Here is a 17,615-nt window from a genome sequence, read left to right as displayed (position 1 = left end):
GTCACTTATGTTAAGGCCCCACATTAGCAAACCAAGACTTAATACATAACCTGACTGCAGTTTCAATCTTCCCAGGAATGTAACCTTTAAACTGTCAACATGGAACTTCCTGATCAGCATGAGGAAATTTATTGCCAGACCCCTTCCATTCCCCTTAGGAGGATGACCTTGCTTAAAACAATGTGTTCTTTGCTAATAATTTTCTTTTCTTCACTCCCTCTCTGTCTTTAAAAACCTTTCCTGGGGCGCCTGGGTGGCGCAGTCGGTTAAGCGTCCGACTTCAGCCAGGTCACGATCTCGCGGTCCGTGAGTTCGAGCCCCGCGTCAGGCTCTGGGCTGATGGCTCAGAGCCTGGAGCCTGTTTCCGGTTCTGGTCTCCCTCCCTCTCTGCCCCTCCCCCGTTCATGCTCTGTCTCTCTCTGTCCCAAAAATAAATAAACGTTGAAAAAAAAAAATTAAAAAAAAAAAAAAAAAAAAAAACCTTTCCTTTTCCAGGCTCGAAAGAACTTCCTTCTTTTTTTTTTTAAACTGTACTTAGAGAGAGTGAGAGCATGCATGCACGTGGGAGAGTGGGGGAGGGGCAGAGAGAGAGAGGGAGAGAGAGAGAATCTCAAACAGGCTCCACAGTGTCAGCACAGAGCCTGACGTGGGGCTCGATCTCATGAACCATGACATGATCTGAGCCAAAATTAAGAGTCAGATGCTTAACCAACTGAGCCACCCAGGCCCCCCAGAGCTCCCTTCTATTTGCTAGATTGGATGCTGCTGGATTCATGAATCACTCAAAGCCAACTGGATCTTTTAAATTACTCAGCTGCCTTTTTGTCCTTTAATAGTATGTCTATACCACATTTTATCTATTTATCCACTGATGGGCATTTGGGCTGCTTCTGCCACTTTACATTGTAGATAATGCTGATTCGAACATGGGTGGGACAGTCTTCCTGTGTTTCAGTTCTCTCTCCCATTCTCTGAGGCAGTAACTGCTCTTCACACCTGAACCCCATCTACCATCTCCTTCATGCCCAGTAGATGGCTTTGCTCTTTGCTTCCGAGGGAAAGCTGAGGTTCGCTCAAGTTCTCCTGACTCGCAAACTTTGCTCCATCTATACCCACCCTGACTTCTGCTATAGGAGTTATCACCTCGGGCTACTCTCATCATGGCTCTGTGCCTGCTTCTGGATGGTGAGCTCTCTGAGGTCCCTCATCTCATACTCCCCATGACAGCATCCAATATATAGCAAAAACAGTATTGAGTTTAACCTCAGCATAAAAAAGGAGTCCCTTCCCTTATGTGGAATCTAAAAAACAAAATAAATGAATAAACAAAAAAATAGAGAAATATACAATACATACGTAAATGAAGAGAACAAACTGGTAGTTGCCAGAGGAGAGGGTAATGGGGGGACGGGCAAAATAGATGAAGAGGATTAAGGGGTACAAACTTCCAATTGTAAAACAAGTCACAGAGATGAAAAGCACAGCATAGGGAATACAGACAATAATATTGTAATAACCATGTATGATGACAGCTGGTGACCACACTTAACCCTGGTGAACACGGACTAATGCATACAATTATCAGCTCACTATATGAATTTCACTGAAATTAATATAACATTGTACATGTCAACTGTACTCCAGTAATAAGAGAAAAAGGAGGACCCTAGAGTGGTCTCTCCCAGATGGACCTCCATACATACCAGTTCTTGTGACTCCTTCAAGCTCAGTGCTCCTACGTGAATTACTACCTGATCAAGCCTGCAAAGGAGAAAACATGCTGCATCACTTGGGAGTTTAGAGTAACACAGAAGGGCTGCACTATCCTGCTTTGTGCTGTCTCACTAATCCTGGAAGTCGGCTAATGCCTCACTAATCTCAATCTCAAAACCATTAAATTCTATAGTGGTCTATTTAAAACTAATCTAATAAAGGATTAAAAAAAAAAAAGAATGTCCAGGAAATAAAATTTAAGGTCCAACCAAGCAGAATTTTGAAACCAATAACTGATTAATCGATATTTTTTTAAAATATAATTTATTGTCAAATTGGTTACCATACAACACCCAGTGCTCATCCCAACAAGTGCCCTCCTCCCTGCCCATCATCCTCTTTCCCCTCTCCCCCAACCCCATCTACCCTTAGTTTGTTCTCAGTCCTTAAGAGTCTATTACGGTTTGCCTCCCTCACTCTCTGTAACTTATTTCCCCCTTCCCCTCCCCCATGGTCTTCTGTTAAGTTTCTCAAGATCCACGTATGAGTGAAAATATATGGTTATCTTTCTCTCCCTGGCTTATTTCACTCAGCATAATGCCTTCCAGTTCCATTCACGTTGCTGCAAATGGCCAGATTTCATTCTTTCTCATTGCCAAGTAGTATTCCATTGTATATATAAACCACATCTTCTTTATCCATTTGTCAGGTGATGGACATTTAGGCTCTTTCCATAATTTGGCTATTGTTGAAAGTGTTGCTATAAACATTGGGGTACATGTGCCCCTATGCATCAGCACTCCTGCATCCTTTGGGTAGATTCCTAGCAGCAGGGCTATTGCTGGGTCATAGGGTAGTTCTATTCTTAATTTTTTGAGGAACCTCCACACTGTTTTCCAGAGAGGCTACACCAGTTGCACTCCCACCAGCAGTGCAAGAGGGTTCCCATTTCTCCACATCATCGCCAGCGTCTATAGTCTCCTGATTTGTTCATTTTAGCCACTCTGACCAGCGCGATTGATACTTGAATACTACCTTTGATGAGGCGCTATTTTAGACGGTGTATTTGATGGTGATAGGTGCCTGGAGATAGGTGTAAAATTGAGACATTTTTTGGTTGGAGATAAAAATAAAGAGGTTCTTCAAAGAGTACAGCCAGGAACCAGCCATATGAGAAATGAATTCACTGCATAAAGCTTTTCCCTGTCTTGTAAGTCCTCAGAATTTGGCCTCTTATAAGAGAGGTTTCCTCTGAGACCCCAATATTCATCTTCGGAGGTGCTCCATGTGACCCCGTGGGCGGAGGCCACAGTGAGATGGGTGTTCTCAGGGAGGGTTAATAAAACTCAGCTGTGAGTCCAGTCATCCCAGTGACTCTTCTGAGGGACCCCTGAATGACTCATGTGCCATCCTGAGGGGATGAAGACACCACATTCTTGTTTAGGCCCGATCAGTGAGTCCTCAGCGATTCTTGACTTGTTAGGTCTCAGGTGAAATGGGCTTCACTAAAGAGGTGATGTGATCAGGTTTGCATTTTTATAGGAAAAGCCCTCGAAAAGGAGAAGGGAAGGCTGACTGATGTGCTCTACTCTTACCAGTAGCTTGTCCGCATGACCTCCTCAAACCTTTCACACCCCTTCTCCCGGCCTAGGCTAAAACGAGTCACACATTCCTTCCTCCCTTCTATCCTGCTGTTAGTTGCTGCTAGAAAAAACCACCCTGTGGCTTTGATACCAACTCGTAATTTCCCAATTCAGGAGAACGAGGCTCCAGAAAGCCTTCTGGTCATCACGACGGACTTCCCTTCCAATTCCCTGCAATGGCTACTTCAAATCTGGACTACTCTCAAGCTCTATATTCCAGCCCAACTCCTTGTTCCTGGCAGATGTCTTCACTTCCAATACATCAGAAATACAGACGTTTCATACACAGACTGCCCCCCTTCTCCTTCTCTGTGCCTCTACACTTAGTTACCTCCCCATCTATGCTTTCCTCCTAGCTTCATGGCTATCCTCTAACATTACCCTATCTACTTTTGGTTTTATTTCAAGCCCCACGTGCCCCCAGACCTTCCCATCAAAGGTAGCAGCTGTCTTCTCTTTGTTAATCTTTTCTCCCATAACGGTGTCTTTTCGGCAGAGAAACATGCTCAGAACTACCCTGCTTTACAACTAATTACCCTTCTTTTAATCTTGCTTCTTCCTCCCCAATCTACTACTCCATCTCTCCTTCCCTTCACCAGAAAACGTTTGGAGAATGGGCTGCACTCATGGCCCCCACCTCCGCACACCTGCTGCCTTCTACAGCTCACTGCGGTCTGCTTCTGTTTCAACAACCCCACTGGCTCTGCTCTGAGGTCATTGGTCACAGTCACTGCAAACCAAGCAGTCTTCTCAGCCCTCCATCTACTAACTTTCACAACATCCAATATTTATAACAAATGTGATAACACATCATCTACTGCCAAGAATTACAATGAATTCCTATGTAACACTCGGTACTGTGTGCCAGCCACCGTCACAATCCTCGCCACCACCTTAGAAGACATGTACTTTTATTCCTATTTTATAGGTGAAACACAGGGTGGTTAAAGGACTTGAGTTCAGAAGGCTAGTAAGAGACAGAACCAGGACGCAAACTCAGGCAGTCTGGCTGCACAGTCCCCACTCCTAATTATTGCACTACATTGGCGTGCTCTGAAACTATTCTTCCTTAAGTGGCGGGATTCACCCCTGACCTCTCTCCTGCCCTTCTGAGGGCTTTCTGTCTTTGTCCCCTTCACTTTCTCCCCATTTCTGGTGCTTTTCTTAATATTGATTTTTAACTTTCCTCTTTTTTGTGTCCCTGGTCTTTAATCTGTTTGGGCCTGGTGGAATTTGGGCCCAAATCTGACTGGAAATGAGCTGAAAGCTGATGGATCAACAGGAAACGTGTACTCGGACATGCATTCAGACTTGGCATGTAGCATCAGGGTACTCAAGTTGTTCTGAAGTCACTTAAGGATCCCCAAGGAGGTCATGGGCTTCACTCTTGACAACCTCTGCTCCAGGGTCACTTGGGACTTACCTCTGATCTTTGCCACCACCTAAGGCAACATCAATCATTGCCTTCTTTGACCCCTGCTTATGCTGGTTATCACAAGGATCAGTGTTAAATTTTGTGATTGGACATCTCTATTGCATGACAGGCAACCTGAAGGCAGGGACTCTGTTTCATCTCCCCAGTGCCAGCACAGTGCATCACACATGACAAATAAAGCTTGGTTAACTGAGTGTGCTTACTGAATGGATCCTGTCCTATTTGCTTACCATGGCATGAATGGAGCATTAGAACAAAAATATATCATTACACTGAAGTTTAGAAAATGTAGAAAGTTCCCTAAGACTACAAAAGGAAGCACCACAGAGAGCATGCTGAGTCGCATGCACAGAGAAGATGTAGGGAAGCCAGGGCTGATATAAGCATCACGCACCCATCCTGAGAGGAGTTGTTCAGAAGAGCCAGGGGACAGCAGAGTCTGTCACCAGCCCCACTCCCTCTTATCCCCTCAGTCCAAGGACAGGTAAGGGGCAGCTTCCAGATGGATCCTCTGGGAGACAGGTGGGCCTTGCAGTCTGCCTGCTTCCACCTAGAAAGGAGGGGCGCTCCTCTGCCTCAGTGCCTCGCTGAAGTGCCCGGATCCCCGTGCCTCAAGCCTGACCTCTGACCAGAAGGTGGAGACTGTGTCATCAGAAAAGAGCAGTACTCCACACAGCTCTCTGCAAGAGACCCTTTATCCTGGTGACACCACTCACTTGTTCCGCCCTTTTGTCATCCATTCCTCTGCGACCTGGCGTCGCTCTGAGACGCTCAGGGACAGGCCTTCTCCCGTTGTGCCATTCACTGTTCCAAACAGAGAGTCAGTCAGTGGGGCCAACCAATTCCCTTTGCTCCTCCAACAGCAACACTGGAAACGCAGGGTCAGAACTCCCTGCTTACGAGGGAGGGACATGGGGAAAGATCAGAGGATGGAATCTGGGAGGGGGAATGCCATGTTTCCATTTTTATCTAAGACTCTGTCTTTTTTCTATCTTCACTTTGGCCAGAGCAGCGGGAAGGCTAATTTATGACTTGTAATTACAAATCTGTCCTTGCTATCAGGAACAGATAGCAAGTATTTGAATGGACACTGTCCTCATTTTAGGCAAATTTTGGGCAAAACCACCCAGTTCTATTATTTGGGCTTGATTGGCAGGAAGATCAACACCATCCAGAGCTGGGATGTCAAGGGCATCGTACATGGGAGTTACTTATAAGGATAGTGGTGCATACTGCATATCTAAAACGACCTCAGTCTACAGTTTAACATGATGGCAGCACTCTAGGACAATTTTTAAATGGTAATTCATAATTAAACACCAAGGATATTAATATTTCTTGAATAAGCATTCTTACATATTCACTTATTCTCACAGCAACCCTGCAAAGTACAAATGATTTTTCTCATTTACAGATGAAAAAATGAGGCTCTGAATCACTAAGTAATCTAAGTTTGAATCCAGATCTGTATGTTTCCAAAACTTGCCCTGCTAATACAATAATCTCTTAATGGACCACAGAAAGTATGCAAACACACTAGGATACATTACAGGAGCCTAAGGCATATGGCAGCACTTCGGATCACCAAACACTGAGCACTCAGGTGGGGTAGAGAAGGGGAGTGAGAGTAGGAAAGAGTGTTTTTCCCACTCCTTTGGGGTCTTAAGAAATTTCAAACATGCTCTACTAGTAGGGATGTTCCTACTTTTTCCCTACACCCAGGGGACATCTGTGGCCTTTCGATGAGTAAGAATCTGTCTTCCTCACTACAGCTTGGATCTGTAGGGTAGACACCAAGTGGTTCTGTAATCAGGTTCTGGTTTTAATGTGTGGCCTGCACACCTTTTCACAGAAGTTTTAACCTCCTTTGATTCTGACCTTATGCTTCCAGTTTTTAAGGGGCCCCTGTTGGTAGAGTAGTAGCTCAGGAAAAAGATGTAGTGTCCAGTCTATGGAGTCAAGCACCCAGAACACAACACAAGGGGTAACTCAACCAGAGGTAAGCATAGTTCTCAGGCCTGAAATATTCAGGGTCTGACTTTTTAATTTCCACCGTCTCTGAAATAAATGAGGGTAACTGCTGGACCTGCGATTCCCTTGTGTGCTGCATGTAGAGTCTTTCTACATTTAACATATGAAAGGTCTGGTTGAGGTCAGAATAAAGCCCATTCTTAAGACAGAGAAGTCTGGATTTTGCTGTTACTCTACCATTTCTTGGTTCAGTGCGTTAGGCACCCTGAATAATATATCTGAGTCATAGATTTTCCTCCTTAAGTGGGGATAAAAATAATACCTTATCTGTTTTGAAGGTACACCGCCAAATTAGATAATCTCTTGAGATGCCTTCCACATCTAAAACTGATGAGTCCACAGATTCACAAATTTTACTTAGCTTAGCCAGTAACCTATGGCACAAGACACTGTGACCTCCTACTAGTAACCAGGTAAGAGCTACTCTCTAAGGATTTGGCTAGAGATGTATAGAGAAATCTCTAAAGATGACTCACCAAAAATATTCTTCACTCCCTGTTCTTCCACAAGATAGTCCACGTACTGACCAATGACTGAAAAGTTGATTTCTCTAAAGGACACAGGAAAAAAAAAAAGAAGAAATGCATATTAAGACTTTTTTAGAATATTATTCAACCAACCCTCAAATCTATAAGCTGCTCCCTTTTGTTAATAGTTATTAAAAGTCCACCCGGCAGGTGTGTAAAACTTTTAACCTGCTCTAAATAATGCCTGAGTTTTTCCTTGTTTTTTGAGTGATTTCTCTAGTTGTTCACATATGCTTCACTTACGTGAGCAACACATCACTTATTTATCAGCAAAGGTTTTACATTTAAATATCCCCACAAGTAATATTTAAAAAGTAATTACTTAGTAAGCTTTTGCCCTTTTGGGGAAGAACAATGGTCGAAGCCGTGGTGAAATGAGAAATTAACATTCCATTTGGTGAGAGGCAATCATCTTTTAGGCTTACAAGATAGGAAAATTCGATCTTAATATTTAAGAATTTTAGTACTTAATATTTGTGACAGCAAATTAAGCTTCAATTGTATTTGCTAGTTTTACATCGAACAGGATTAACATCGGAGAGGAACTTGGCTGTCACTGCCTCTCAAAGCACGGTCTGTGGAAGAGTAGCACAGGCATCTGGGGTCTGTAAGAAATGCTGAGTCAGTCCTCACACAGTCCTCCCCAGTCAAAATCCACATGGGAATAAGATTCTCTTGTGATCTGCATGCATGCACTGGGCAGTCTGAAGAGCAATGACCCTGTAAGGATCTGATGCTTAAGGCAATAAGGGCTCTTTTCCTTAAAAATCATACTGATTTTAAAATCTAGAAACAGATTTACACACATCATATAAAGTGACTTGTTCTCAATCAAAGTGCAGGTGAAGATGATGGGGGCTAGAGAGTGAAAATTCAAAGGAAAACTGTGCTATGGCTAGCAGGTATTAAATGCCACAGAACCCATGGTTACACAGCCAAGAACAAAAAGTGCTAGTTGGCTTCCATTTACATTTTTGTCAATGGGGACCAGAAAATCTCAGTTTAATTTTAACCTTGTTAACATCCTTTTCATCTTTGCTTATTGTATTCCTTACCACGTGAAAACAAAACAAAAAAATCTGATGCATAAAGAAAACAAAGACATCAAAGGATATTTATCAAAGATAATAGAAACACTAGAGATAACAGCAAAGAATGCACAGGCAGTCACTATCCACAACATGCAAATGACAACTAATCAGAGCCAGTCAACTGGGAAAGTGTGCTTTAAAGCAGTTCTAAGGCCCCCTGAGGGGAGCAGACTCCCTCCATAATGGCATAATGGCATAATGGCTCACGAGCACAGCCTCAGAACATTGCTGCCCCTGCCCCCCTTGCTCAAATACCAAATCCTGGCCTCTCAGTCTTGCTGAGCAGGGGGGCTCCCTCAATACAGCACAAGAACAAATTTAGGTTGTTCTCACCTAAAGGGAGAATGGGTGAGTTATCTGCCTAGACAATCCATCTCAATACCCTCACTTAGGTCAGCTTGACCTGTTCAACTGGGAATATCTATGTTCCTGCCACTTGGAACCTGCTTCTGACTGCTTCCATCAGCCCTCTGCCACTTGGGATAAGCTCCGAGATGCAGGAAAATCAGTAGCGGCTTTGTCTGTGCATGGCTAACCCTGATTTTGACCAGTAGTGCTCATCTACCAATGCAAGCAACCAGCAAATAGCTCTGGCAGACCTAGGGAACTTCCAAATCAGACTGGAAGCTGGAAAGAAATCTGGTGGGCAACCGTCCATGTTGGAATCACAGACTCAAACACAGTGGCTCCTGCACACTTTCACTGAGGTCTTGACAGCTCTCCAATCCCATCCCGGCCACGTACTGAAGACCACTTAGAGCAGGCCTGGCTTTGTCACCGAGGAGCCTGTAGAGCTCCGGATTGTCAGGGGCTGGTAGGTACTGTACTTTGATGTGCATTCTTTTGGTTTAGTCTAATGCTTCTTCATTTGGAAAGGGAGGCTGAAGAGCTTGTTTCCATTTTCAGAAATACTTAAGGAGAGAAACTGATTTAGTCTGCTAGGGTGTGTGTGTGTGTGTGTGTCCCCAGAATGGACTCTAAACTCAGCAGGGACCCACACTGCCAAGTGGGCCTCTAATGGCCAGTCTAGTACACGTGCTCAGCACCCTACCTGGCTCCAATGAAATGCTCAATCATTATTGCTGTTACTACTCCTCATGACAAAACCCAGAAACACCTCACATCCTCAGTGAAGTTCACATCCCTACTTACATATTTATTTACTTTTAAGAGAGAGAGAGAGAGAGACAGACAAGAGTGCAAACTGGGGAGGGGCAGAGAAACCGGGAGACAGTCTGAAGCAGGCTGCAGGCTCTGAGCTATCAGCACAGAGCCCAATGCAGGCCTCAAACTCACCAACAGAGAGATCATGGCCTAAGGTGAAGTCTGATGCCGAACTGACTGAGCCACCCAAACACCCCAAGAATCATTTTGTAAATTGTTTATGCTCACCCTGCAGGCTAGAGCAAGGACTTCCAGAAGGCAGGCCTGTGCCTTTTATACCTCACAATCCCTAGTCTGTGCCTGGCATAGTGCAGAGACTCAATGATGGTGAAACACCCGTGATCGCTGTCTTAAAAGCAGCTTATCCTCACACCCGCAGGATACATTTAAACCTGTAACATTAACCGAGTAAAGGAGAAACTAGTATATAAATAACTAGACCATTGAGAAAACATGATAAAGGCTATGACTGAATCAAAAAGTATACGGGATGGGGCGCCTGGGTGGCTCAGATCATGATCTCACGGCTTGTGGGTTCGAGCCCGGCGTTGGGCTCTGTGCTGACAGAGCCTGGAGCTCTCCAGCTCAGAGCCTGGAGCCTGCTTCAGATTCTGTGTCTCCTTCTCTCTCTGCTCCTTCCCTGCTCTCACTCTGTCTCTCTCAAAAATAAATAAAACATTAAAAAAAGTTTTTTTAAGTATACAGGGGTTTAGAAGAGGGACTAATTATTCTAATCAGGGAGGCTGGGAACAGAGACTTCGAGGAGGAGGTGGATCTGGAATAAACAGGATGAAATCTTGCACTCCTCCCTCCCTTGGCCCTTCTCTTTCCAGCGAGTTGGCTGCACCCTTTGACAAATGTAGGCCAGTACATGAAGCCCATGATTCCTCTCCTCTTTCAGTGGACTCCATACTATTTTAGGGCTTCAGTGGGTAGTGCTTCCATCTACACTGACCCCCTTCTCACTACTCCTTTAGGCCTTGCTGGATGGGAGCTACAATTATACTAGGGTTAGGGATGCTATGGGTGATACATTTTCTAGCCCCTCAAGAAAGCGGCTTGTTGGGGCGCCTGGGTGGCTCAGTTGGTTAAGGATCCGGCTCTTGGTTTCAGCTTAGGCCATGATCTCATGGTTCCTGAGTTCAAACCCCACATTGGGCTCCAAGATGACTGCACAGAGGTGCTTGGGATTCTCTGCCTCTCTATGCCCCTCCCGTTTGCACATGTGTGCTCTTTCTCTCTCTCAAAATAAACTTAAAAAAATGAAAGAAAGAAAGCAGTTTGTTGCTTTTCATAAAATGCTCCTAAAATCCTCTTAGAGAGAGAGAGGTGGAAAAGAGATGGCTCCTAAATGTTTTGACCTTCACAACATTAAACATTTATTTTCTTGTTTAAAAAAATGACTTTGAGGGGGGCCTGGGTGGCTCAGTCAGTTAAGTGACCAACTTTGGCTCAGGTCATAATTTCATGAGGCTTGTGAGTTTGAGCCCCACATGGGGCTCTCTGCTGACAACTCAGAGCCTAGAACCTGCTTCCGATTCTCTCTCAAAAAATAAACGCTAAAAAAAAAAAAATAACTTTGAGAAGGCAGAAGATCTAATAAGGCCAGGCCTGCATTTTTTTAAATTCTTTATTTTTGAAAGACAGACAGTGAGACAGAGTGCAAGTGGGGGAGAGACAGAGAGACAGGGAGACCCAGAACCCGAAGTGGGATCCAGGCTCTGAGCTGTCAGCACAGAGCCCAACGTGGGGCTTGAACTCATGAACTGTGAGATCATGACCTAAGCTGAAGTTGGACACTTAACCGACTGAGCCACCCAGGCGCCTCCAGGCCTGCATTTCTGAACAGCATTAATGGCTGGGAAGAGCAGAGGCTGTCCCCTTTGGAGGCACAGAAGCCCCCCCCCCCACCCCAAACTCAGGGATTTCAGATTTCTGCAGCCCTTGGCTCAGTGGCTCCAATCACAAGTGAACCCAGTGAAATTACCCAGAGCTGTTACCATATTTGTCACAAAAGCATCCCAACAGCAGGGCTAAGGTGGGAACAGGATGATAATCCTCTCTGGGAACTTTACTCCCTTCTCTGGTTTCCCACCCTACTCTCTCTCTGTGTGAAGTGTGGGTTTATGTAAATTGCTGCAGGCACCGTCTCAGCTAGGAGGAAGTCACCAGCAATAATGGAAACAGTAAGACTGGATGATTCTTATCCCCACTGGATGGCCATTTGGGGCCTGTTGCTCAAGGAAGTGAGAAGTGGCACAAGCCAGTTCACTTCCAAAGGCTGGCTTTCCATTGCGTGTGTCTTCCTTCACGAGCCCCAAGAACACATCTCACTGCTGGCCACCTCAGGGTTGTATGATCCAGAACCAAACGCCAGGCTTGTTGAAGTCACTCCCCAATTTAACTCCAATTTAATACCTTAATTTCAATTCCCAGGGGTTCAGATTCTTTGCCTTGGGCCCATGAGTTTCTTTTCATAAAAGTGCTTAACTTTCTTCATACTGTAGAGGCTCTGTCATTTATATTTGAAAGTACACACCATAAAAAAGGAGAGAAGAACCTATGCAGGATCTCTTTGGATGTTATCACTTATTAGTTTGATACTTTTCTATTTGCAAATACATAATAAAGCATTTTCTTAAATAAATATGGTCATATTTATTTGGTACTATAAATATGTACCAAAATGGTACTATATATAGTACCAAATATGGTGCTATATTTTCACTTAGCATGCCAAATCGAATATTTCCCCACATCTTTAGATATCCTGTTACTAGACTGGCTATGCAGCATTTCATTGTATGAATGAACAGATTAATTTAGCTAATCCTCTACCCTTGGACATTTAGTGCACCTGTAGACTATGTAAGAGGACAGAATGTTTATCCAATTATTTTTGCCACTAGTCACGGCCCTGAGTGGGTGCAGTTTGAAACTGTATGTAGACTGTATCTCTTCTCTTAGGGGAGAAGGATAACAGAATTCATTTGAAGTGGCTTTTCAGAGAAAAATCTCTATTGCTGTTCATTTCCTCTCCTGGTGTATGACACTAAGTGAAAGGTTCCCTTTATCTGAGAATACAGAATCAAAGGGGCAGGTCACGAGCATGCCTGTCAGAATATCTGATACTCTTTTTTTTTTGGCCTTTTACATATAACTCTCAGTATTCAAAACCAGATGAAAGTTATGTGTGCTTTTGGCAAAATAACTACTTGGCTACTTCAAAACTCCTTCAGCAGGGAAGTATTCAGGGACCATAATTGCCCTGCCTTGCCAGAAAACATTCTGTTCTGAGAATTTGGGTCATGTAGTCTCTCAACACAGTTAAGAAAACAATACTCTACACAATTCCAACTCCAGCGGTCCAGGCCCTTTCGGACTGGGGTAACAGGTCTGTTTTTACCAGAGGGTGATGTGAGGATTCCTGTGATGAAGCCAAAGGCATTCTGGGAGGAAATAGTCTTTTTCTTGACATTTTGGCCAATCTGAAATGGACTTTCTGTTCTAAACATTGTACTGGCCCAAGGGAAGGAGTGACTTCTCGAAACAACTAAGGAAAACAAACGTCTTCTACTCTTGTGTAGAAAAAGATGAGAACTGAGGTGGGTAGAGAAAGACCTTTCTCTCCAGTGACATGGCTAGGGGCAGTGCATTAACCTTTAGGATCTTGGTCTCATCAACTGTACAAATGACATTGTAGTTCTCTCCCAGATTAAATTGGAACATGTACAGGGCACTGGGTAGCTCGGTTGGCTGAGCGTCTGACTCAATTTCAGCTCAGGTCATGATTGAGCCCTGCATTGGGCTCTTTCCTAAGCGTGAAGAATCCTCCTTGGGATTCTCTCTCTCTCTCTCTCTCTCTCTCTCTCTGCCCCTTCCCTGATCATGCTATCTCTCTCTTCCCCAGAATAAATAAACATTAAAAAAATTGGAACATGTACATTAAAATGCCCGGCATGATGACTGACACCTAGTATTTATCTCATCAGTGTTAGCTTCTTTTCCTAGTGAAATAACAAAATGTACCATTCACTGTGCTACAGGCTGAAGACAGAATGATGAATAAAAAACACGCTCAGTCTTTGTGGATTGCCTGGTACTCAATAAGCATCCGTGGAATAAGGTGAAGCAGCTGCAAGCCTGGAGGGAGAGACAGGTAATGAGTACCGTAAAAGGCATGCACAGGCTGATGTAATGTGTAAAGATGTACACAGGCTGACGTGGAATCCCAGGGGAAGGACTCTATCATTCTTTTTATGGAAAATGGGGAAGAAGCACCAGAGGATGGTTTTGATGGATGAGTAGAAGTGCTCACGTGGAGTAGAGGGAGGGGAGGATGGTGGTAGAAAAAGGCAGAGGAAACAGAATGAGTAAAGGCACTGAGGGAAAAAACTATGAGGTGTTTGGGGAACCAGAAATGTAGCAGGAGAGATATCCAAGAGAGTCTGAGCTTGAACTTAGATCAGTTCATCTCGGACTTTAATGTGCTAAAGAATCATCCAGGGATAGTTAAAATGCCTGTCCTGATTCAGTTGGTATGTAGTAGGGCCTGAGATTCTGCATTCCTAGCAAGTTCCCATGTGATGTAGAGCAAATAGTCTGTGGATAAGCAGTAAGGCTTAGACAAAAGGGAGTCAGCAGAGATTCTTAAAGAGGACGTAATCAGATTTATTTATGAGGAAGCTCACTGTGCTACAGTGTGCAGGCTGGACTGGGGTTACAGGTGCTTTTACACATTCTTACGGGACCACTGCAGTATCCCTCATGACATAACACCAGAGAAGACTCTTTGAATTTTAATGGGCTTTGGAGAGGATATGGCTGAACTCCCTCTCTTTACAGAATATGAAAGAGAACTTTTAATACGTGACAAGACCTCCTTGGGGTCAGACAGCTAGTTGGTGGTAAAGCTGGGGGTGGGGGTCAAGAACCCAGACATTCTAACTAAAACCCACCTAACCATGTTCTTTCTGAGAACTTCCCCATTCCATAACTTTAACTTACATTCAGCATTGAATCAGAGTATTTCTTAGACTTATGAAGAAAAAAGGATGCAGGGAAGAGTTCTTTTTCAACCACTCTCACTCATGGAGACTGTGGCTTACTTTATGAGCCAGGTTAGGGAAACACCCATGATGTCAGGTCACCAGGCAGAATTTCCAGGTATTTGATTCCACATGACCCTTTTTTTTATCTCCTGGAAACATGTCAGAAGTTCACATTCCCCTGTAGGCAAGTAGGCAAATGCCCACCTGTCCTCGGTGGGTGCTCCAATTTTGCCTTGTACCTACAGGAAAGCTTGGATGGGGCAGGCAGAAGAAGACAGTGGAACTAATATAACTTATATGCTTACTATGTGCTATGCCCTGACATACATTTTAATTTTTTTTTAAGTTTATGTATTTATTTTGAGGGAGAGAGTGAGAGTGAGCACAAGCAGGGGGAGGGGCAGAAAGAGAGGGAGAGACAGAATCCCAAGCAGGCTCCGAGCTATCAGCCCAGAGCCCCACACGAGGCTCGAACTCACGAACCCTGAGGTCATTACCTGAGCCAAAATCAAGAGTCGGAACTTAACCAGCTAAGCCACCCATGCTCTCCTTAACTTAACTTAATTCTTAAATTTTTTTTTTTCTTTTTAGTTTATTTTTTTGAGAGGGAGAGCATGCACATGTAAGCGAGCAGGGAAGGGCAGAGGGAGAGAAAGAATCCCAAGTAGGCTCTACACTGTCAGAACAAAGCCTGATGTAGGGCTCAATTTCACAAACTGTGAGTTTACTACCTGGGCTGAAACCAAGAGCTGGACACCTAACTGAATGAGCCACCCAGGCACCCCCAATTTCACACATCAGGAAAGTGAAGGTTCTAGAAAGGAAAAGAATTGAAGAAGAGGAAGAAATAGAGAAATGGAGACAGCAGGGCCAGAGATACTGGGGAGTAGAGAAGGATCCAGAAAAGCAGAGTCCTTTATCTCTAATACATGGGGCTTGGTGTCCTGGGAAAACAGTGGAATGGGGAGGAAGAACACATTGACACTCTCAGTGAGTCCCAAATGAACAAATGAGACTGTTCAAGAGGTCCCTTCTAGGCTGAGGGGTCTGATTAAAAAGGTTAAAGCAGCATCAACCAGTAGTCGTGTTCTGAGCTTGCAAACAGGATCCTAGTCAATAACAGGAAGTGAATCCTGCCTGCTCATGCAGTCACATGATTTATCTGTTTTATGGGGCCAACAGTGGCTAACACACAAAGAGCTGCCTTCAGTCTTTCTTCGAACTTGTGGAAATGGAGAAGCAACAGAAAAAAACTGCTATGAATCACTGAGTAATCTAAATGCCATCTCAGCAAGAGTTCGATTTAGACCTAAAGACATGATTTTTCAGGAAACTGAGAAGATGGAGGTTTTGAACTCCAATGATCTGAGGGAAAACTGTGATATGGCCAGCTCTGAATGAGAATACAAAGTCCTAAGAAATTTCACCTTTTTTAAAGGGGAAGGGTTAAGGTTAACAAATTCAGCAACATAAGACCAAAAAAATAAAATGCCGTGCATAAAGATATCTTAAATGCCCCATCATCTTTTCATCCCCATCTGATGCCACAACAGTGGTTCAAACAAACTTATTGACCTAAGTGCATAGTGACCCTGTGCTGAGCACCATCATATGGATGACCTCACTTGAACACCTGTAAGTCCACCATGCAGGTGAATTACCATTGCATTTTATAGAGAAAGAAAGGAGAAGCTTTAAGAATCCAAAATTTTGACTGTTTTTGGCAGACTGACCCCTCTAACAGGTCAAAAGCATTTAGATCCAGGTGGATAAATCCCTTTCTGGTTAATGCCAATGTCCAGGGAGGAGTTACACGTTGCATGTGGACACCTACGGCACGTGACCGTTATCTGCTAGGACCGAGCAAAGGGCCTGCCATAACATTCATCTAGGAGCTAAAATACTTGTTTGAGTAAGGAGTTCTCAGCAATCATCTGTTGTTACCTCGAATTCCTGCAGGCTGCCAACATTTAACCAATGCTGAAATGTGATTACAAACATACTATGGGGTCCACCTTGCAGCTAACTTCCCCACTTTCCTCAAGGGAGGGCATTTTAATCACATCTACGAATAGCCTGGGGTGGAATCATGCAGCTTTCCAGGGACAGGATCTAGAGGGGCCAAGTCAGTGCTAATAGCAAATCCTGCTAAAATGAGATTCTCCTCATCCAGTTCCACTGGCCTTATTTGGGAAAGCCAGGTCTCTGATGAAATTCAAAGAGAATTTACTTTCTGGAGCTACAGATGCTGGGAGAAAGGCAAGATGCCACATTGTACCTTCTCTCTTCCTGTTCAGTCTGTGACACAGAGACCTCTTCTCTGACTTGGGGTCAGAGACCATGTAGGGGAGGGATGACTGACAGAAGCTGCCATTTGGCAACAGTACCACAGAGGTGCACAGTCTAAATGACTGCTAGTGTAGAGGATTTCTGTCCATGTTGCTGGAATGAGAACAGATCCCCTTAGGTCCCAAGTGATAGTTACCCATGCTCAGTCATTGGCGTGATGGTTGCAGCAACAAGACCTTGAAGTTTCTTCTTCCGGGAGGCCATTGAGCTGCTGAAAAATGTCTGCAAAACATACAATATAATTCCTCTCCTTCTTCAAGGAATGCCAATTAATGATCAAACTCCCAGGCAAAGTCCATTCCCAGTTTAAAATTGTGAAAAATGCTTACAAGTACACAAACACACAGAGCAAATGAAGAGAATGTAAAATGTAGAGCTTAATTTTGCAGACAAGGAGATTATTTTTAAAGACAGGAGCCGGGGGGGGGGGGTGACAAGTGTTCCAGGAAAATACTATCAGAAAGGCCTCCCACTTTGTCTATACAGGTGATTCAGGCAGCCTGAAACCTCGCAGAGAGGGGGTACATGACAGCAGGCCCAAGAAAGAACATCAATTTAACTCAAGGAGATCATATATATCTATATCTATCTATCTATCTATATAGATATAT

General features: G+C 44.1%; 1 protein-coding gene across 5 annotated transcripts in view; it reads right to left on the bottom strand.

The window, feature by feature from the left end:
- Nucleotides 1-17,615, bottom strand: part of NPL (N-acetylneuraminate pyruvate lyase) — a 44,084-nt gene that overhangs the window by 21,910 nt on the left and 4,559 nt on the right. For 4 of the 5 annotated variants that reach the window (XM_045452612.1, XM_045452613.1, XM_045452616.1 and 1 more), the window contains exons 2-5: nt 17,141-17,226; nt 7,299-7,372; nt 5,508-5,595; nt 1,704-1,761 (exon numbers count right to left, since the gene is read on the bottom strand). In XM_045452612.1, coding sequence (XP_045308568.1) covers nt 1,704-1,761; nt 5,508-5,595; nt 7,299-7,372; nt 17,141-17,208 — 288 coding nt within the window. In that variant the 5' untranslated portion in view covers nt 17,209-17,226. Of the gene's footprint in view, nt 1-1,703; nt 1,762-5,507; nt 5,596-7,298; nt 7,373-13,633; nt 13,759-17,140; nt 17,227-17,615 lie in introns of those variants that run through there. The other variant, XM_045452615.1, reaches the window with a different exon arrangement.

The sequence above is a fragment of the Leopardus geoffroyi genome, chromosome C3 (assembly GCF_018350155.1).
Source record: "Leopardus geoffroyi isolate Oge1 chromosome C3, O.geoffroyi_Oge1_pat1.0, whole genome shotgun sequence".
NCBI classification, from domain to species: Eukaryota; Metazoa; Chordata; class Mammalia; order Carnivora; family Felidae; genus Leopardus; species Leopardus geoffroyi.
The sequence above is the reverse complement of the archived record's forward strand: the minus strand, read 5'-3'. Positions and strand labels throughout refer to the sequence as shown.